This window comes from Microtus pennsylvanicus, chromosome 12, assembly GCF_037038515.1.
Source record: "Microtus pennsylvanicus isolate mMicPen1 chromosome 12, mMicPen1.hap1, whole genome shotgun sequence".
In the NCBI taxonomy this organism is placed as follows: Eukaryota; Metazoa; Chordata; class Mammalia; order Rodentia; family Cricetidae; genus Microtus; species Microtus pennsylvanicus.
Window position 1 is genome coordinate 61,400,311 of NC_134590.1, and position 21,805 is coordinate 61,422,115.

A 21,805-nucleotide genomic window follows, 5' to 3' on the forward strand; every position below is an offset into this window, starting at 1 on the left:
ATTTACTATTTACTACTCACCTACCCACTTAGCTATTCACCCACCAATCCATCCATCCATCAACCTATCTACCACTCTACGCACTAATCTATACATTTATTCACCTGCCCATTCATCTTCCCATCAATCCATCCATCAGTTCATACATCTACTCATTCATTCGTCCATCCATCCATCCATCCATCCATCCATCCACCTACCCTCCCATTCACTCACTCATCCATCCACCAGTATGTCCATTCATCTCTATACTATTGCATCCATTTGTCCATCCTTCCATCTATCCACATGCCCACTCTCTGTTCCCCCATCTGCCTACATATGTACCCATCCGTTAATCTGACCATTCATCCTCTTATCCTTCCATCTCTATACTCATCTACTTGTACACACACACAGCCATTCATCCACTCTCTCACACACCCACCCATCCATTCATGCATCCATCAATCCACCCATCCGTGGGTTCATCCACCTGTCCTCTTTCCTCCTATCCATTCATGTTTCCACACATTCACCTACCCATCCCTAAGTACCCTTGTCAGCCTGTTCAGTTGGCCTAGTAGGGCATCCTCTGTTCCAAAGGAGCAAAGTCCAAGAACCCAATCCATGGGAGTTACCATCTGCCAGCCCCTATCCCCTCATCCCAGTATAAACAGGAATTTCCCATCCCTCTCACCCTTATGGGTGGCCATCTGCATCCCTCTAGGGAGAGGACTTGTCAAGGACAAGCTAGTTCTCCAACTTTTTAGTTGGTGATCATGGCCACGGTTCAGAAAGGGGCCCGCTTCTGATCTTAGGCTCCTGGTGGCCCTCATCATTTTCAGTCCAATGAGCTGCCAGTTGCTGTGTCTCCCACATCCACCTCCTGGCTGATACCCAGGTCTGACCCGGCTCTGCCGCCCACACCCTCTCACACTGCCTCCCTGTCTCTTCCTAGCCCTCTCACCGGCACTACACTAAGAGCAGGGGCCTGCCTCCTGCTTGTTCCTTCCTTTGCGGCCCTGCCAGCCACACACACAGACCCCACTACAGCGAGACTGGTCCCATGAAGAACTGCAATTGAGGAGCCTCGTTCTGTTCCAAGTGGCCCTGTGTGAAGATGTCAGGAGCATGCAGAGCCTGTCCCTCCCAAGAATCCGAGGCACCTTCTGGTGACCAGTGGGAACTAGCCACCTTTTCTCTCTACTGTAGGAAGCTCAGAATTAGTTCAGGGTTCCACCTTTGCTCCATTGGTTGCCTTGGCCCTTTCTCTAGTGGCCAGGGCTTTCCCGTTTATCCTGTGTATGGGATCAGAGCTCCATCCACACAGACCAGCCTGTGGGTGACTTCGGTGTTGGACATGGCCCTGTGGCCTTCTGTCCCCTTGTCCCCACTTCCACTCTCAGATAAGAACTCACTGGGGCCAGATCTGCTTCTCTGTTGGACAGCAACTGTCTTAGTCATGTGTCCTCGTCACTTACCCTTGGTTCTGGGGACATGCTTACTCCATCCCTAGAGCTGTGTTATCACGTAAGGACAGATCCTACCACCCAATGGTCTGGTGGGGCTTAGCTAAGTAGAGTCTGTTGGCTTAAAGTCCTTCTGAAATTTGTGCTTATTTATGCTTTTCTTTTTTAAATAAAAACATTGGATGACCCAAACCTAGCCAATCTAAGTTCTTTAACACCTTCCTTTTATTAAATCAGAGAGGCATCTCTTTTCTCATCCAAGGGTTAGTGCAGGAGCCTGGGGAGCCTGAGGAGGGGGGCGGATTCCTGAGTGACCAGTGCAGTACTGTTCGGGGGAGCTGTCCCCTTGGCTGTGAATCAGAAGCTTCAGGGTAACGGGAAAGGCAGGCAGTGGGCAAGGCACACCCCTACCTCCTCAGGTCAACAGATTCCCTTTGAGGAACTTCCATGCTTGGTGGAGTCCCAGATGAGGAGGTGGCTGGACCTAGGGAGTACATGGGACCTGCCACAGCAGCAGGGGCTGGATAGGAGCTTGGACTGGGCCCTGAGTCAGTGGCAGAGCTGCTGTGCCTCTCTGCATCCTTCCGGGGACAGCCCTGGGAAACTTGACAACCGAGGATGGGCTAGCCTTGGACCCAGAGGTCTGACCTATGCTCAGCTCCTTCCCAAGACTGGGCAATCACAATAGGCATATGACTGGCTGAGCTGCCCTGCCTACTCCTAAGTGTGCATTCAGCCTTCTGAGCTATTCCTCTAGCGGGGAGGGAAACCTGGAAAAATGGTTGGGATGATATAACGTCTAAATGATGGGCCTGGGCAGGAAATATGGGGAGCAGAGGAGCTCAGGAGATGGGGATGTACCTTTCCCAGCAGGATAGGTACTGTGGGCAGTGCAAGATACCCCAACGTTTCAGGAGGCCAGTGTGGGGGGTGGTACTGAGGAGACTTTCAGAGAAGGGGACCTACATAGGCTCAGTGTTGCGGGGCCTTGGGGAAGGAGTCATGGTAAGTAAGACATATTGGCTGTTGGGTGGGCGTCAGTGGCAGAGAGGAGGCAAGAAGACATCAGGGCAGAGTCACCTTCTCACGGTTGAGTCAGGCTTTGTTTGAAGGTTGAGACATGGGTTTACTGAAAGGCAAGAGGTTTACCAAAAGGAGCCAGGGAGGGGCTTATTGCTGAGTGGGGAGGGAACCAAATGCCGGGGAGCTGTCATGACATTTGGCTGGGTTTCTGTGCCCTGACCTGAGAGAGATCACAGACAGACAAAGGGCAGCTTCCTTAGTGCTGATATTCCTGAGACACGGGGGCTCACAGACTGGGCTTCTAAAGAGTTCCTAGAATTACAGCTCCAGGGCGCTGGGTGTGGGGACCCTCTGCGCCTAAGCACTTCTTGCCGTTCTCCACGTCTCTGCACCCTCTTTGGGCTCTTCATGGTTTTTCAGACTGTAGTATTGTTCTTGGTCATTTTCTTTCAGAGTCTCCCCTCTGCTGATCTCTGGAACTCTTTAGAGCTTTGGGTGTCAGGGTCTATAGCTCTCAATGGCCCTCTGGGGCTCTCAGCTCCCTTTGGAGCTACCGCTCTGAGCTTCAGGGATCAGGGTCCATAGCTCTCAGGGTTCTCTGGGGTTCTCAGCTCCCTTTGGAGCTACTGCTCTGAGCTTTGGGTGTCAGGGTCTATAGCTCTCAATGGCCCTCTGGGGCTCTCAGCTCCCTTTGAGGCTACCGCTCTGAGCTTTGGTGTCAGGGTCTGTAGCTCAGGGCTTTCTGGAACACTCCTTGTTGTCTCTTTGCTGTTGCCATCTGGACTGGGAACTTGGGGGGGGGGTCTGCTTTTTGTGCAGACAATTCAGCCCACTCTATCTGTGATAAAGATAAGAAGTAGGCAAAAGACCAGTCAGTTAGAAGCCTTTATAGGGGCTGAGGGATGTGTCCTTATATAGCAAGAAAAAGCATGGTAGGATCCTACCAATCACAGTACACCTTTCTGTCCACCAATCACAAGCCTCTCAAGAGCACAGCTGCTTTTCTGCCAATCACAAGCAATTTGTGATTGACAGCTCGCAGTCACCGGGGAGGTGCTGCCCCATCCCACTCCACCCCACCCTTCAACTTGTTGAAGACTGCCGCTGCCAGGGCTGAAGCATCTACGAGAGGGGGGTTGTGTGGAGGTCACCAAGGCTCCTCAAGGCTGGAGTGAGGCATCCCGGAACTGTCTGGAACTGGCCTGACTGAAGCGAGACCTCCTGGCTCCAGAGGCAGCTGTGGTTGCAGAGGTTCTTGCAGCTGGAAGTCCCCACCCCCACCCCCAAGGACTGTGGAGTGTGCACAACAGCCATACAGGCCGCCAAAGAAGGCTTTGCTTGGCTTATAGCCTCTGTTCAAGGCTGTAAGACAGAAGGGCTCGTCAGCTGTCATTCTGGAGACCTAATGGCCTGCTCCTAAACGCTTACCCAGTTTAAAGAAAGAACAAACCCAGAAACACTAAAATCTGCTTTTCTCAAGGAACTTGTATGGGAATTTTAAAGTCACCTGTGTCCCCTGCTTACCCTTGGGTCCAGGCACTCCTCCAACCTGCCTCAGAATGACACTATCAAATATGGGAAGCCCTTGATGGAGATTTGTCCTTGACATTGTTTGGAGGTGTGTGTGTGGTGGTGGGGGGGTGGCAAGTTTGGTTTAGTGGTACTTTCTGTAGCCACTGCTGTCTAGGTCCAGAACATTCTCAGGTACCCAACTGTCTCAGCCCTTTAAGGGACCCCCTTCCCTTCCCTATCTCGGGATTCTGTTGCTGATGCCCTGCTGCTCATTAAAGTGGGGGATCCTTGGGGGGGTCAAAGTGAAGATTCCCACCTGTACTATTTTCTTTCCGTCTGTGCTATGTGCGCCTTACAGAGAGAGGTGTTTTCCCCACAGAGGTCGGGATAGGAGGGCAGAGCTGACGGATACAATGGACTAGCCTAGAGAGCCAACAGAACCCCACTACTCCATACCTCAGCTCAGCAGTGTGCCTAAATACCCAGCCTTTGTGGTTGGGGCTGGGGCACTGCCAGGTGACCTACAATAGTTGTTCCCTATCTAGGATGTCACTGGCCTCAAAGATGGCCCCAGGATGCTGCTTTGCCAAGAAGGCATCCCCTATAGGAAAGGGATGAAGCCCCACTCCCTACACCCACGGGAAGCTGAACTTGTGCTTTTTTAACATGGCCTTAGGCTACAGACCAAGTGGAGGTGTCAAAGGAGGGGCATCCTGGATACCCAAGCTTGGGAATCGGGCTTCATCCTGTCCTGATCCAGGTTCCTGGATTTAGGTGGCATCCACAGTGAAGTCCCACACTCCCCACCTCACCCCGCAACCTCTCCTTGCTTGAGCTGAATGTACATTGCTAACAGGACATCGAATGAGTGTCAGAGGCACTGTCCCTAAACCCCACCTGCTGATCTCTTAGTGAAGGACACTCCCCCATCCTTCCTGAGCCCTATGTCCTTCTGCCACCTATCCACAAGTCTCCAGCCCCTCCCTCCTGAGTAGATCTACCCCATCACTCAGCATCACCAGCCAGCAGAGCCCTAGTTCCCTATAGTACTGCTCCTGCCACACCATGGACCTCCCACAGGCCTCGGAACTGCAGTGGAGTGTGTCTGTGGTTCAGGTAGGATCCAGAACCCTTCAGCCCAGTTCCCCGGGGCATTGTTGCTGCTCATTCATCATTTGCTCTGGACAATGGATTGTTCTAGTATCATTTGCTATAAGGACTTTGCTTTGTCCACACAAATGGTTTTCCAGATTTACCACAAATTAAGCTGTTCATCCTTGTCCTAGTGCTGCATGGCTTAGCGCCGGTGGCTCTTCCAGGAAGTCCTGAGGTCAGGGGGTCTGAGCGCCTATGGCTCTTCCAGGAAGTCCTGAGGTCAGGGGGTCTGAGCGCCTATGGCTCTTCCAGGAAGTCCTGAGGTCAGGGGGTCTAAGTGCCTATGGCTCTTTCAGAAAGTCCTGAGGTCAGGGGGTCTGAGCGCCTATGGCTCTTTCAGAAAGTCCTGAGGTCAGGGGGTCTGAGCGCCTATGGCTCTTTCAGAAAGTCCTGAGGTCAGGGGGTCTGAGCCCTCTACTCTTCCTCATCATCTCTGCTCTCCAAGCTACCTTGTTCCAGATACTGTTGAGAATCAGCTTGCTGGTTTGTATGGAAGGAAATCAAAAGCCAGATGGTGTTTCAATGTGTCTGTCAAAGACTTTGGGGGGAATTGGGGTTTTAACAGTGTTGCAACCTCAGATCCGGGACCACAGCGTCGGGCTTTTCTCAGCGTGTTATACAGAGTATACAGTATACTGGCCAATTTCTGATGGTCTGCTACCAGAATCTACAAGCAAATGTGACTTTGGTATGTTGAATACTTGATAACTCATGGGTTCTAGTAGCTTCTTGGTAGATGTCACTGGGTCTTCTATTGTAGAGGATTGTGTGGTCTATGAATAGAGACAGTTCTTCCATTTTCCAGCTGAATGGCCCACCCTCATTCTCCAAATCTACCAAAATATTGAATAAAGTTTTGGGGAATGACCTTCCTTGTCCAGTCCCTGCAGGAAGAGGCATTCAGTCTTATGCCAGTAGGCTTACTGCTGGCTAAAGTTATTATTATTATTATTAATCAAGTTGAAAAGTTTCCCTTCTGTTCTGGCTTCTCATGGGTACACAATGTAAGGATTTGCTCAGTGCTTTCTGTGTGTCTGTTTAACTCATAGTATGTTTTTTTTCCCTTTTCAGTCCATAATATAACTAGAATTAGCTGATTCTTATTTTTTTATTTTTTTAAGCATTGGGAACTGAATCCTGGTCAAATACAGGGTAGGCAAGTGCTCACCAATGAGTCATATTCCCAGCCCTCATCTAACTTTTCATTTTGAGTCAGAGTTTCAGCACATGGCCCAGGCTGGCTTTAAACTCACTTTGAACCTCAGGTAGGTCTTGAACTTGCCACTCTCCTGGCTTAGCCTGTGGAGTAACTGGGGCAACAGACCTGTGCCACTAAGTCAGGCTGCCCTTTTTTTTTCTCTTAGTTTTTTTGAGACACGGTTTCTCTGTGTAACAGCCCTAGCTACTCTGGAACTCGCTCTGTAGACCAGGCTGGCCTCAAACTAAGGAGCTCCTCCTGCCTCTGCCTCCTGAGTGAAGGCTGATCTTTTAATGTTAAACCATCCTGTACATTCCAGAACTAAATATTTCTGTTGTGATGTATTGTATATTTGGTGTGTTGGATCTGATTGCTGTAAGCATTTGAAGCAGTTTTGCTTCTACCAAGACAAGAGGTTGACTTGGGACAAGAGTGTCTGGGATTGATCAGGGGACAACAGCATCACTTTGAGGTCCTCTGGATGTATCTGTAGAACCTGGTCTGTTTCTTCCTTAAACCACCAGCTTCAGCAGCAACATCATCTAGGTCTGAGCTCTTTGTGGGAATACTTTTAAGTATGTATCAACTTCATTACTAGATGGAGGGCCTCCGGCCATTCATTTCTTCTTGAATGAACGTAAGTGGGGCTTTCCAGACCCTGAGCGGTGGAATGCACGGACACAGCAGTGGAAAGCTCCCCTTGCAGCCCTGTGGGGTCTGAGGGTCTGCAGCCACACCTTCTCTCTAACTCTTGACGTTGGTAACTATCTGTCTTTTTCTCACCGTCACACTGGGTAACGATTTGTCCATTTTATTGATTTCAGAGGGTTGGAGTTTGGTTCACTAACATCTCTGCTGGGCTGTTTTGTGGCTCATTGGTTCCTGTCTTTTTTCTTCCTTTGAGTTTCACCTGCCACTTTTTTTTTTCTTCTTGTTTTTAAAGGGAATCTGAAACCAATGGTTTGAGACTTTTCTCTTTAAATTAAAAAAAAATTATTGGGACTGGAGACATGGTACAGCAGTTAGTTACTGATCTTGCAGAGGATCTGGGTTCAGTTCCCAGCACCCACATGGCCACTGTCACTCCATTTCCAGGGGACCTTATGCCCTCTTCTGGCCAACGTGGGCACTGCATGTATGTGATGCACATAATACAGATAAAATACTTATGTGCATAAAACAAAAGGAAATACATCTCTTTAAAATTTTTATTATTTCTAAGGGAGCCATGTATGCCCTGGCATGCACATAAAGGGGTAGAGGACAGCTTTGTGGGGTCAGAACTCTCCTTCCATCTTTATGTGGGCTCTGGAGGTCAAGCCCAAATCACCCAGCGTGTACCACAAGAACCTTCACCTGCTGAGCCATCTCTCCCGCCTGAGTCCTTTTCTCTGATCTGGGTGTTCAGTTGTGCTTTTGCTTCTAAGATCAGCCTCTGTGCCATGAAAGTATTGGTTAGGGATTGTTTCACTGATGTGGTTGAAACTGTTCTCTCCTTTCTCCTTGTGTTCTCAGTCACTTACTTCCTAAGCATTTGGGTTTCACAGGCTCTTCCTACTGTTGATTTCTGGTTTAATTCCACTGTGTTCAGAGAATTTTAGCAAATGAAAGCCTGAAAGGTGTCAGCATCGCTTTGGGTTCGGAACCTTTCCCATAGTTTCACCACTAGAGCAGCCAGGGGTGGCGGTGGGGAAGGTGAGGGAGGAGAGGGTTTGGGGAGGCTCTTGAAAAGGGCACCTCACTGTGACCAGCGTTCTTTGGGCATCGCCAGGTGATGCTGCGTTTACATAGGGGGCAGAGAGGTACAAGTTTAGGCCCCAGCAAGGCCAGTGGGGCCTCAGCAGTGGGGAACCTGGAGAAGCTGGAGTGAGGAAGGAGTTAGCGGGGGACAAAGGTGCAGAGCCAAATGAAGGGAGAGAGGGACTAAAGCCACCTGCCAGGAGCAGATTAGAGCCAGACATGTCGCAGGTCCAGAGAGCAGTCAGGGCAGGGCAGCCCCAGGCCTCTGGTTCCCCACCCTACTGAGTCTCCCGTAGGTTCCTTTCTCAAGGGCAGTGACCATATAGCCTAACGGAACCTACTGTGTGTGCTCCATTTCCAGACTGGAAGAAGCGCTTCATTGGCATCCGGATGCGGACCATCACGTCAAGGTGAGTGCCATGGGTGACGACTCCTCTGTCCTGTCTTTCCACGAGCTGCTTCCACATACTGTCCACTATGCCCAGCTGCTGGCAGGTGCTAGAGGGGTCAGACCCACCACCATTGCCTGATGAATTCCTTCTGTTCCTTCACAACTCTCCGTAGATGCCCCTTCCTCCAGGAAGCCTCCAGAATTTGCTTCCTAGGGGTCCCATGATAAGTAATTCAAACCAGATGGCTTAAAACAACCAAAATAAATTACTTGAGGGTTCTGGAGGCGAGACACTGAAATTGGGGGCCCACAGGCCTCACTGAGGTTCCAGGGTGCATCCTGCCTGTGTGTCTCGACTCCTTCTGGCTGTGAGCTCTCCTCAGCAGGCTGAACCCTCATCCCTGCCTGTCTCCATGTGGCTTCTTTCACCCTGTGTCTGAGCCCCAAAACTGCCAGTCACTGGATATGAGAGCTGCCCAGGTCCATGACATCATCTCGAGGTCGCTGACCAACCAAAATGGCAAAGACCTTGTTTCCAAACATGGTCATGTTCTGAGCTCCTAGTGGACACTTCTCGGTCTCCACAGGCCACTGATGTAGGAAAGCCTCCTCTGTTTGCACTCAGCACCTTCCTATGGCACCGTGCCACCCCGCAGTGTTGGTATGACATGTCAGGTGTCCTCCCCACCCTGCCTGCCACCTTGACTATGAGTTCCAAGGAGATGCCTGTGTTCCCACCCATCTCTTGGCTCTGGCCCTGGCAGAAGTTCAGAACAGGGCAACTGCCTGAAAATACAGGATGTAGGTGATAAAGGGGGTTGGGAAGGAGAGAGGAGGAAAATCCAGCCCAGGGATGTGAAGGAGGCTTCTCTACACTGTGAAGCTCTGTGAATACCCACCAACCACCCCTTGCTTCCTGCTTCAGTAGCTGTCAATCTAGGGAACAAATCTTCATCAAACTGCAACTGAGACCAGTATACCAACTCATCTTTATATTGCGTGCCTCCCCAGCCACCCGTCCACTTACCATCTGTCCAGTCTTCTCTGTCTACTCCCTGACCGAAGCATTCTCCACCTTCCCACCCAGTGCCTCCTGCCCTTCCACCCACCCATCTGTCCTTCCTCCGCTACCCTTTCTAACCTGTTCTTCCATCTAGCTATCCCCTCTCCACACCCACAGCCAGTTGTGGCCACTGAGCAGCCCTATCTTGTAGGCTCAGGGTGCCCCCAACAGCACACAGGAGGCTGTTTGTCTGGCATGGGTGGTGGTGGAAAGGGAGAGCCACATGCCAGGGAGTTGGGCTGGAGGCAGGGTCTGACACAGAACTGCCTTTCCAGTCTGGTGGAGGAGCTGAAGGCCGCCAACCCAGACTTTCCAGCGGTTAGCAGCGGAATATACGTGCAAGAGGTCGTGCCCAACTCACCTTCTCAGAGGTATGCCCCGCCAGCAGAGGGAGGGCTATGACACTCAGACACAAGGGGGGGGTGCTGGGGCCTGGGCTGGGCCTTCTCACTGACCTTATGTGACCCACAAGCCTCCTGGCAAGGAGCTGTGGAGTCTGGCCTCTCCTCAGAGCCACGGGAGGGATGAACTGTCCCTGAGAGCATTGGCCACGCCTGTCCTTGGAGCAGAGGGATCTTTCCTTTGCGAAGCAGAGGCTGAAGAGTCCCTGCTTGAGCCAAAAGCTGTCTCCAATCCTCCCTCTCTCCAGAAAGTGCTTTGGCCTCAGTTTTCTCACCTGTAGAAAGGACCTGATTCTGTTAACTCCCCATCCCAGAGACTTTGTCACAGCCAAATGAGATGAAACCTTTGCTTTTTTAAGAACTACAGAAATGTTAGACACAGACCTGGTATGGTGGCACAAGCCTGTGCCCTCAGCATTTGTGAGATAGATAGAATCAGAAGGTTTGGGAGTTCAAAGCAAGCCTTAGCTAGATAGAGATCCAGCCTAAGCCAAATGGGACCCTGTCTCAAAAAAACCAAAATCCAACCAAACAAAGCAATGTTAAGTATTGGAGCATCATGAGTTGAGGCCATGTGCCCCATGTGGTCATTCCCTGGCATCCTGGCCTCTGTCTCATCCATGCTGTGATGGGTAGGTCCTATCAGTGGTCTTGAACTATGGCTCTGGGATCTAGAGGGACCCCACTGGCATGCAGACTGCTGTGGGGAGGTGGGCCTGCTCCTCCTTCTGCGGTTTGGACATCACTGGCTACCACATACCACTGGCTTTCCATTGGTGCTCTGTCTCAAAATTATTTTGTTAAACTGCTGCTGCTGAGCCCAGGTGAGCCCTACCTGAGCCCTGGAAGTATGTGCACGCTGAGGGTCTTTCTCCTGGTTGGCAGAGGCGGCATCGAAGACGGCGACATCATCGTCAAAGTTAATGGACGCCCCTTGGCAGACTCCAGTGAGCTGCAGGAGGCTGTCCTGAATGAGTCCCCACTCCTGTTGGAGGTGCGGCGGGGGAATGATGACCTCCTCTTCAGCATCACGCCTGAGGTGGTGATGTGAGGCTACCTTCCTCCAGTGCCGCGCCAAAGCCTACAGAAGGCAGAGTCCCTACCTTCATGAGATCAGGACGAAGGGCTGCTGTGATCCTCAGCAGGGCCAGCAGGCTCCTCTCTGCATCGGGGCCTAACCAGGGGTCTGGATCTCAGCCTTGACCCTGAATTCCAGTTCCAATAGAGGAAGCACAGTGTCCCCTGGACCAAAAGCTCCAGATGTCACCTTCTGGGTTCTCTGGATTTAGAAGCTCCCAGAAACTTCCCTGAAAGTCTGTCCTTGCCCCAGCTTCCTGCCTGTACCCTCAGGAAGGCCTGCCTAGCTCCCACCCTACCTCCTCTCCCCTATGTCCCAGTGCCTAGACCTCTCCCCTCACAAGGACTCTTCTGACCCCATCTGGTTCCCTCTGCCTCAGCACCTCCTCATGGTAAGACAGGGGCTGCTTGCCCTGCCACCTGGCATCCCTGGGGGTCAGGCCCTGCAGCTGTCCCCTGGAGAAGTCAGCGTCCTGACCTGGAGCAGGTAAATGTTCCCCACTGCTGAGCTGAGCCCTGTGCTGGCCCAGGCAGGCAGGAAGCAGAGTGTCATGACCACAGTCTCCAATTCTGAGAGCTCATTCTCCCAAGGTGACCGTGTGGTGGCCAAAGAGGGAGCTGGCACCTGCCTGAGGTGCAAGGACTGAGCCACTTCACCTCTACACGCAGTTCTGGGTGCACCGGCCATCCCTGAAGACTGCCACCCAGCAGCCAGCAGGCTCCTGAGGGCATCTTTGTTCTCCCTAGTGTTTCAAGTGTGTCTGTGAGCTTTGCTGTAAAATTACCCCCATTCCCCATGTTGCTTGTACTGTATGTTTCTCTACTGTACGAAATTAAAGTTTACAAGCACAGAGCTGTCAGCCAGAGAGCTGTTTGCATCCCGCCGACCGGGGTCTTTCTGGGGTTCCACACCGAGTACATCACTGGTGACAATCTGAGACAAATAAGCGGCCTTTCCAGGTTTATTCAGTGTCACAACTGTTGGGTGGCATGGAACACACCAGATGCCAGGGCTGCCGGCTGCTGTGGGCAACCTTAAGTCAGGCCTCTGGGGACAGTTCCTTCACATCCAGTTTTGAGGTTTTGCATTTCCCACCCTGACACTACCCAACTTCTGTTGCCATGGGAAACAATAGCAACTAGAAGGGCAAGCCCCCCCCCCCCAGTGAGTACCCGAGTCCCTCCCTGCATACTTGGCCATGTGGCTAAGCTCTGTCTCTGACCGTCCTTTCTTCTTTCTGTTCACAACCACTACCCACAGCCCACAGTGACTGGAAGCAAGACTCAGTGTGAATTTTCCAAGAGGAAATTCTCTTTGGTGTGAGGCTTTGGGGTTGGAGACCCACAACCACGCTGCTCTGGACCATAGAGTTCAAAAGGATCTGGAACCTTCTAGCTCAACCCACACACAGGGGCAGGATCTGCACAGCTGGATGACCCAGGCTGCTTCCCTAGCATAAACTGCAGGCGTTTTGAGTGATCCACTCTAGGGCTCCTGTTCCCCAGCATCAAACAACCAGATCAGCTTCAGCATCTGTACTGGGATCCCCTGGAGACAGAGGCCCTAACTTTTGGCAGCTGTGGAGAATGGCTGGCTGTGTGCTGTATAACTAACTAGAAGGGAAGACAGGTGTATACTTCAGTGCTCAGGCAGAAAGGACTAGAAAGGGGCAAAAAAGCAACTTTGTAAGGAGTGTGCCTGCTAACCCACTTGCAACTCTCTTGACTTTGGGACACAGGCGCAGGTTACCACAGCATGGCTATCCCAACATCTCCCAACCCATGTCTTATCCCACCTTAGATGCCCATTGGCTACCCACTTCTGTCCACCCCTTGTGGATGCCACCACTAGCATCTTCTGAGAGACCAGACCAGACTTCAGAGCCTGGTAGAGTCCATGCAGTGTTTGCCCCTCCCAGGCCCTGCTTGCTTCTGTGGAGACCCTGACACGAAGACATCACAGTTCACCATAAACATTTCAGACCCAGGTCTGTGTTCTGCTGTTCATATCATGAGTTAGTGCCTTCCACGTGGTAAACAGAGGCTTGGCTCTCCTCAATGTCCATCCCCACCTAAGCTTTAGCACCCCAGCTAAGTCTTCCTTTCTAGGCCATGTCCACCCCATAGCAGTTGAGAGACAGGGGTTCACAGGGCCCTCCTCTCTCAGACACCAACTCAGCCAAGCTACGCTGTCCTGGGTCTGTCTGGACCCCCACTGGCTCTAGCACTGAGACCCCACAAGCCCCTGGGCCCCCCAACAGCCTGACCCAGTACAAGGTGTTGTGGTTACCTCAGTTTCCCCAGCTGTAAAGTGAAATTAATATTGTCCTGAATGAAAAGGCACACAGGGATTGCCTGGGCTCCAAAGGGCCCCACACCAGTCTCCCCTCTTACTCTTCCTACCCTACCACTCTCTTCTCTGGCCTCTGGTTGACTTTATATAATATGGGAGGCTGAAAGTGGAGTCTCTGAGCTCAGAGGGACTGACTCTCTGGATTGTGACCCAGTGGCTTTCAGCTCTGAACTACAGTATTCACTGAGGTCATGGTCATACACCTCACAGCCCCTAGAGAACCAGGATCCCTTAGAGAGGGCTCACCATATGCTAGGGACAAGTCCCCACACCCCAAGGCCCTGTGTGGGTGGCCCTAGCAGTCCCCTTCCTCTCCCAGCCTTGGGAGAGTGGTCCCTGACCGCTCCCCAGCCAAGTGGGCTGACCCTCAGCTGCTCAGCCAGCTGCAGTCTGTGAAAAACAACTTTTTCAAAGTCAGCCAGCTGCCGCCCGAACATTGTGCAACCCTTTGGGTTCCCACGAAGCCCCAACAGCTAAGTTCCTACCCGCCCTCCACTATGTGTCCCACGAGACTATAAACAGGGATGTTCACAAGGCCACCCCATTCCAACTAGGAGCTCTGTTTGCAAATGGAGTAGTCAACTCGGGGCCCGACCTTCCAATGCCCTGCTGGATGTCGGGGAAACTGAGGCCCTGAGAAGAAGAGGCTGGTCTCCATGTGACCTGGCCAGGTTTGACCCGTCCCTCAGGTAGGTAGCAATGCCAACAGCTGCTGCAGGACAAATGGCTCCTCAGTGAGGAGCACAGAGTGGCCTTGAACCAGCCTTGACCCTAAGGACTCATCCTGTCCTCCCCATCACATGGGTGGCCAAAGACGCAGCTGAGGGGAGTAGGGGCCCTGGGCTGTGCCTGCCCCCTCCTGAACCCTCGCCCCAGCCTCTGCAGCACACGGTTACCACCCAGTCACTGACTCCCTCTGTCTTACCTACTGTCACCCCTCCCTTCTCACACAGCCCCCGGGCTCTCGGTCTTCAGGCCTTCCTGGATCCAGCTGGTGCTCTTTTCTAGTCTTGGCCTTTGTCCAGAGGTTCCCCTCACTAAAACCTTCTCCAGATCCCTGGGAGTGGGACAAAGACATTTAGTGACAATCCTCTCAAGTACATCTTCCAATGTGGTCACATTGAATAAATGTCCCTTTTCTGTTTTCCACCGCAAGGTTGACTCTTTGAATTGACTGACTGGTGATGGGTGGCTGAACCCGGCCTGGGCACAGGCTGTGACCCCCATGCCCAGTAACACCTGCACTGACACATCTGTGAAGACAGCACCCCCTATTTTCTCATCAGCAGAGCTGGCCAGCGGCCTCGATCTCCGGAGGGGACCAGGATGTGCTTGTTGGACGCCCCCCATCCCCGTGCCTAGGTCTGACATGCAGGCAATGCAGGCTTTGCTCCCCAAATCCAGCATTCCTCTCGAACTCTGTGAACCCGTCTGCCCAGGATTCTGAGAATGCTCAGGTATTTTCCCTGTCAGGTTGCCTGTGGTCAGAGTCTGGCCTGCTTTGGATAGTCCCCAACCCCCTTTCTTAGGACACGTATGCAAGGAGCCAGCAGTGGCTTTCATGTGTCTTCAAGGGTTATTCAGAAGGGGAGAAAGAAGTGTGTTGGCAAGTAAAGGCACCTGCCACAGCTACTGTGACTGGAGTTTAATCTCTGGGGCCCATACAGTGGAAGGGGACAACTGATTCCTGCAGGTTGTGTATGACCTCTGTCACGGCATGTGTGTTCAGCATCACACACACACACACACACACACACACACACACACACACACACACGACTCCTTGATTAGATGAAAGATGAAAACAAGTTGTGTGTGGATTTAGCTTGGGGTCTGTAGTTTACATCCTGTTGGGGACCACCTAAGACAGGGTTCCTGTGCAGGTTAGACTCTGATGACAGGCAGCCTGCCTGGGAAAATGCTCGAGCAGTCTCAGACTCCCAATTTGATTGAGAATGGCTCATTATTTAAACGCTTGGTCCCCAGTTGTGGAATGGTTTAGAAAGGATTGGGAGGGGCCACAGGGGGGTCTTAAGGTTTAAAAAGCATCTGGGACGTAGAAGCAACTGGATCTCTGTGAGTTCAAGGCCAGCCTGACCTACAGAAGTAGTTCCAGGACAGCCATGGCTGTTAAAAAAAACCTGTCTTGAATAATAAACAATATAACAAACAAATAAAAAAGCTCAGGACATTTCTAGTTGGTTCTCTTTCTGCCTTCTCTTTGTGGATAATGATGTAGGCTCTTGCTGATGCTCCAACACCATGCCTGCTGGCCAGCTGCCATAATGGTCATGGACTCTAATACTTCATAACTGTAAGCCCCAATAAACTTCTACAAGTTTCCTTAGTCCTGGTCATCACAGGAATAGAAAAGTAACTAAGACGCACACATGCACGCATGCACAAACACACACACACACACACACACACACACACACCATGTACAGACATACAGCTGTGCACACACACACACTTAGGCTGTGCCCCTAAATACACCACATGTGCAGAGTCACACACATACAGAGCTGAGGGCACTAGAGACCCATCCGACACAGGTGCCTAGAGACGTCTGTTGATTTGTTGGACATCAACCATGAATAAACTGTTCTTGAATTTTCTCCATAACAGCTGACAGATTCCCTGATAGCGTCACGGAAACCACTTCCTGGAAACAGCACAGGAGTCCACGGCAGATGGCTGGGAAAACAAATCCTGACCAGGCGCATGATGTGTTCACCCTGCCATGGTTTGACTGAGAAAGGCGCCCCAAGGCTTATGTTTTCAGTGTTGGGGCCCCGGCTGGTGGAGCTATTAAGGGAGATGGTGCCTTGCTGGAGAAATTAGGTATGGGGCCAGGTCCTTAGAGGTGCTCTGCTCTTGGTCTCTCTCTGTCTCTGTCTGTCTGTCTGTCTGTCTGTCTCTTTCATTCCCCTCTCCTTCTCCCCACCCCTTTCTTCTGCCTGCCAAGAGGTGACCATGTACTTCTAGCAAGTACTTTGGAATGTCACTGAACATTGCCTTGAAAATCGTGGGCATAAGACATTTTACGTTATGTGTGTGGATTTGTTGTTGTTTTGTTGGTTGGTTTTGGATTTGGTTTTTCAAGATAGGGATTTTCTTCACATAGTCCTGGCTATCCCGGAACTCACTCTGTAGACCAGGCTGGCCTCTAACTCAGAGATCTGCCTGTCTCTGCTGCCCAAGTCAAGTGCTGGGATTAAAGGCATACACCACTACTGTCTGGCTCATGCTTTGTTGTTTTTCTTTTTAACCACAATTTTAAGAAGAAAAAAAAAAGTATACTGGCCCAGCCATTAGGCAGACACCATGAGTGAGGGGGAACCAAGCTGTGATGGCAAGATAAGCAAGCAGAGGGCAGCCCTGCATGTGCTGGGCACGAGAGACCTGGTCCTCAGGCTGGAGCCTGTGGTGGGGGTGGGACGCAGCTTGCATTATGACCATGTGTGAAGACCAACTCCATGGCAGCATGCCTAAAGTCCAGCAGCATGAGGCATGCTGCCTAGGTCACTTTGACCCTGGAATCCAAGACGGATTTCTACCTTGCAAGGTCCATCCCACCCTTGGGCCTTGGTGTCCGTCCTTGGAGAATGAAAGGCTACATTCACCCCCTGATTCTTCCCAGCTTGCGTACACATACCAAGTCTGCTCTGAGGGAGTTGTCAGGACTGAACCCAAGGGACAGTAGAGAGGACCACACACTATCTTTGGCTACAAGGACTCTGCGTGGTGGGAGTGCTGTCTCAGTGTGATGTCTCCTCCAACCGAGGAAGCCTTTAACCTAGCCAGGCAGATAGGATGCTGTCTGGAGTGACATGGAAGCTGTCTTTGGATGAGTGGGAGGGAAGGTATGGGCAGATTCTGAGCTGCTTTGGACTTGCATTGCTGTGAAATGTTGCTGTTGTACTACAGATGACTTCAGGGAAGGAAGGGTTTGTTTGGGCTCATGGTTTTGGAAATCTCAGTCCATGTCAACAATCCCTGTTGTACTGGGTCTGTGCACCTCAGGAGTGCAGGTAGAAGAGGTTGTTTACATCCTGGTAGCCAGGAGTGGGGGTAGTTGGTGTTTCAATTTCCTCTTCGAGGGCATACCTCCACTGACCTAATTTCCTCCCTCTAGGCTCCAGTTCCTGAAGGTTCTATCTCCCAGTACCACCAGAGGCTGGAAACCACGGGCCTTTGAGGAACATTTAAGATGCAAATCATAACACGCTTGAATTCAAATCCTGGACAAATTGCTTTCACAGGTCTTTAGCTTTCACAGTTATATAAAGGGCAGTGATGCAGAGGGAAAGGGGATGTATACAGATCTCACAAACAGGGACCCGTGTTAATAGAGCTGTCACGCTAAGGTGGTCCGCATACGATGGCTGATGGCTGCCACCTTAGTGATGAAGCACCGAAGTGTCTGAAGTGAACTCCCTTCAACAAGCAGGACCCACCTGTCTCCCCCATACCTACCCCATCCCCACCCCACCCGGGTTTCTCTGCTCACTCCCCTGGCACCATGGTCACACTGGTGGGAAGTGGCCATTTCTCAAGATGAATGGTCACAGTGTTAATGTGCATCTTCATACTGGATGTGGAGGAGGCCTTGATGTTTCCGGTTCACCCAAGGGCTGGACTGGGATCCAGCCTCCAACTGCTGGAAGCCAAGACTTTTGCCAGAAGTCCTTGTCACCCCAACACAGACCCACTTTGTCTTTTGGTGTCACCGAGAGGTTTGTTCGTGGGTGGGATCCAAGCTGACCATGATCTTGACAATGTGTTTGCTTTCATTGCTGAACTTGACCTAAAAATAGACCCGTGTGAGGCAGCTGCCAAGGCCACGGTCCCGCCTGGCTGGTGGTGGGTCTGGGAGCTTGGAGGGCCTGAATGAGGCCTTGAGAGCAGCAGGTGTGTGCACAGCCCTGCCCATTGGCTTCCATATAGCCAAGCTTTGATGAAGATCTCATCTCCCCAGGACTAAATGTCACCTCCTCGAGCAGGCCTTCCTTTGACCCCTTGGCTGGAGGGCTTCCCAGCAGGCCAGTCACCCATGCACACAGACGGGCCAAGTCCACCAGACTCAGCTTTGCATCCTCAACACTTGGCCTGTGTATCATGAACGCTCCGAGTTCGAACCTACCCGAGTCCTGCCTGGTCTCTGATGATCTCGGGCAAGCTGCTCCTTCTCTTTAGGTCTGGGCGTAGGAGTGAGCACCCTCATTATACAGGTACCCTCTCCTTTCTGCCCCTGAGCCCCAACTCCCACATGAGCTGCTCTCTCCCAGGAACCACTTGGACATGATGAGCTCATCATGTAAGGAGCCATAAAACTGCAGACCTTAGAGGCTTTTCTAAGGATTAAATGGGTTAATTCAGGTGAAATTAAACTAACCTGCCTGGTTCTCAATGTTCCCAAATGTTAGCAATCATCATCACCACCATAACCATTATCATCCCTATCATTGCTACTATCACATGATCACCAGCAGCACCAGCATCACTACCATCACTATCATCATCATCATCAACACCATAACTATTATCATCCCCGTCAGTGCTACAATCACATGATCACCACCAGCATCAGCACCAGCATCACCACCATCACCATCATCAACATCATCATTATCATCATCATTAGTAGCAGCAGCAGTAGCACCAGCATCACCACCATCACTATCAGCAGCAGCAGCAGCAGTACCACCACCACCAACACCACCATTATCAACACCACCAAGAGCCAGGAACAGATGCACCCTTCAAAGTCAAGCTCCCATTGACCTACTTTACCCAGCCAGCCCCCACCTCCTCACAGCCTAGTCCATTAGTGACTTCACTGAAGATGAGCGCCCTCATTACCCAGCTGTCATTCAGTAGCACCACAAGGAGTTCTGAGCCCTCAGCCCATGACCCTTGTGTGGATATTCATGACTAAACCACTGCAGTAGCATTTTAGCAAATGGCCTAAATACCCGAGAGCTCCACACCAGGGCACAGGCCCCACGGGACCCTCACTGGAGGACCATATTAACCACCTATTCCCTCACCTTTTGACCCCCAGGGCTTCCAGTTACAATGTGCCCCTCATCCTGTCTTGTAGCAAATTTCTCTCCTGAGTGTGGTAGGGTCCATCTCAGGCAGCCACTACTGTCTTTCCTGGCTCCAGTGTGTTGAGGTGTCTCCAAGAAATCAGGACCACTCATAGCACCCTGTGTATTTATACCATGATGAACCCTTAGTGTATAGCATCCTGCCCTATGTTTTTAGAAGGGGCTAAGGCTTGGCAATGTCACCCTCACCCTGTGATTGGGTCCTTAAATGGTAGCCATGGGAAAGAAGTCACCCTGATTTCTCATTCTGAACTTCTAGCAAGTGGCCTGGAACTGGCTGTGGGACCCTGGCTCCTGCTTGGGGAACCACACCCTATCCATGCTTTCTCTGCAGCTACCTTGCTGGAGCAGGCTGTATCCACAGGCACCTGGCCCCACTATGCTCTGCAAGGGCCACCCTGACGCCTCATGCCTGCAGCCTCCACTAGGCCAGGGGTGGGTCTGGCTGAGACTGCACCTGGTGTGGCAGCTGCTCGATTCTCCCCTCCCAATTGGGAATGAAACACTCAGCTGCCAACCAGCTGTGCCCAAGCATCCTCACTCAAGCATAACAGCTATGTTTACCTCAGCAGCAGAGGCCAAGGCTGACACATACAGGACACCCTAGACGCCCTTAATCCCACCTCTGAGACCTTCTGGCTGCTTCCTTCAGCATGGTGATCTAGCGCTCCTTGCTTTGGGATACCAATTCTGGGCACAAGGAGCCCATCTAACCACCATTACCATAGCAACGCCAGTGTTGACCACTCACATGTGGAAGGCATTGTACTGAACACTGATGTCCATGATATCATCAAATCCTCAAGTGACCCGGGAACCATATTTGCCTTCTATTTTTACAGAGGAGGAGACACATGCAGGCAAAGGTGCTTTCCTGAGTGTGTAACACGAAGATGGCAGAGCTGCAATGTGAGCCCCAGTCCATAGGATTCCAAAGCTGGAGTTGTATTGGCCACATCTGTCCTCAGCCCTGGCCTCCTGTACCATGAGTGGAGGCCCCGCTCTAGAACTGAGGCTTTGGTGCCTTTGCCGGCAAAGACTGGCTTTGCTTGGGGATGGCCAGGTGCAGACAACAGTAAATACATATTGAGTAATGAATGCACGCTTGTGCCATCTCCAGGACTGGGAGGAGCTGACACAGACCTCCCGGACTCTGCCCTCTTCTTCAGACTTCACCAAGTAACTGCTCTGGACCCTAAGAGAAAAAGTGAGTGACCTCACCCACCTAGCCACTCCTGGGCTCCTCAATATAGGCCCTTAATCAAACGCTGCTTTTTGATAGGATATTGGGTATGGTTTGGTGTCGCTGAGGGGTCAGAGGACATAGGAGCAGGACTTAGCCTGGGGTATGTCCTGTGATAGGGGAAGCAGTGCCCACGGTGGCTTTCTGTTACAGGTGGACAATGGTGTATGGGTGACACCAGCTTCCTGTGGTCACTAGAGGTGTGTCCCACACAGTGTCCAGAGAGACCTGAGTACAATGTGTGTGACTGGGCCTTTTCCACTCCCTGAGTCACTTCTCTTCCCCAGTCAGGGCTTCCTGAGATCATCTTGTCCCTGGTCAACTTCTGGGAAGTCTACTCTAAGCCTATCCCAGAACCAGGAAGCAACAGAAACACCACTTGGTTTCATGTCCAGTCTACTCCCTTGCCTTTACAGGCCTCCCTGCCAGGGCAAAAGAGGCCAGGGACCTAGATTGGGATAGGTCGAAGGTTTGTGAGGGGGCAAGCTCTGTGGGCTCAGTAAACCAGGGGCAGATTCCCAGGAAAGCCAGGCACTGAGGGCTGAGCAGTGTGAGAGGAAGTCCTGCACACTCCGGTCCTCCTCAGGGCCTCCCCACTGCAGTCTGCAGACAGGGTCCACAATCTGAGACACTACAGTTGAATTTCTTAATCTCTGTTCCATCGTTCATCTTATGAGCATTTTAAAATAAAGGACCCCAGCTGGAGAAATAATCCCCCCAACCCATCAAGGCCGTGGAAAGTGGGAAGCCGCCCAGACCTTCCATCTCTACAGATGAGAATCACAGAGGGGCCCAGACCCCGGGATACCTCCCTGACAGAACTCTGGACAGGAGGGGCTGCCAGACTCCAGGAAGGAGACGTGTGGCAGCCGCCTTAGTGACACTCCTGGGCCCCATCCAGGTCACTCTTAAAAGATTCGGCTGCTAAACTCATCTGCCTGGGCCCCTCTTGGGCCTGCTTTCTGCTCTTTCTGCATTTTTTTGTCCTTAAAAAAAATAAAAACATTTACTGCTCTTCTCAAATGTTAAAAGTATCGCATGTTCATGGCATAAAAGTCATATAAGCACAGAGAAAAAAATTA

The 21,805-nt window shown here is 51.6% G+C and overlaps 1 protein-coding gene across 2 annotated transcripts in view; it reads left to right on the plus strand.

Annotated features, from left to right (window-relative positions):
• Htra3 (HtrA serine peptidase 3) overlaps nt 1-11,864 on the plus strand; it is a 29,076-nt gene extending 17,212 nt beyond the window's left edge. Inside the window, exons 7-9 of one of the 2 annotated variants that reach the window (XM_075943802.1) lie at nt 8,441-8,489; nt 9,809-9,904; nt 10,820-11,864. In XM_075943802.1, coding sequence (XP_075799917.1) covers nt 8,441-8,489; nt 9,809-9,904; nt 10,820-10,985 — 311 coding nt within the window. In that variant the 3' untranslated portion in view covers nt 10,986-11,864. The other variant, XM_075943803.1, reaches the window with a different exon arrangement.
• Nucleotides 11,865-21,805: the final 9,941 nt, after the last annotated feature.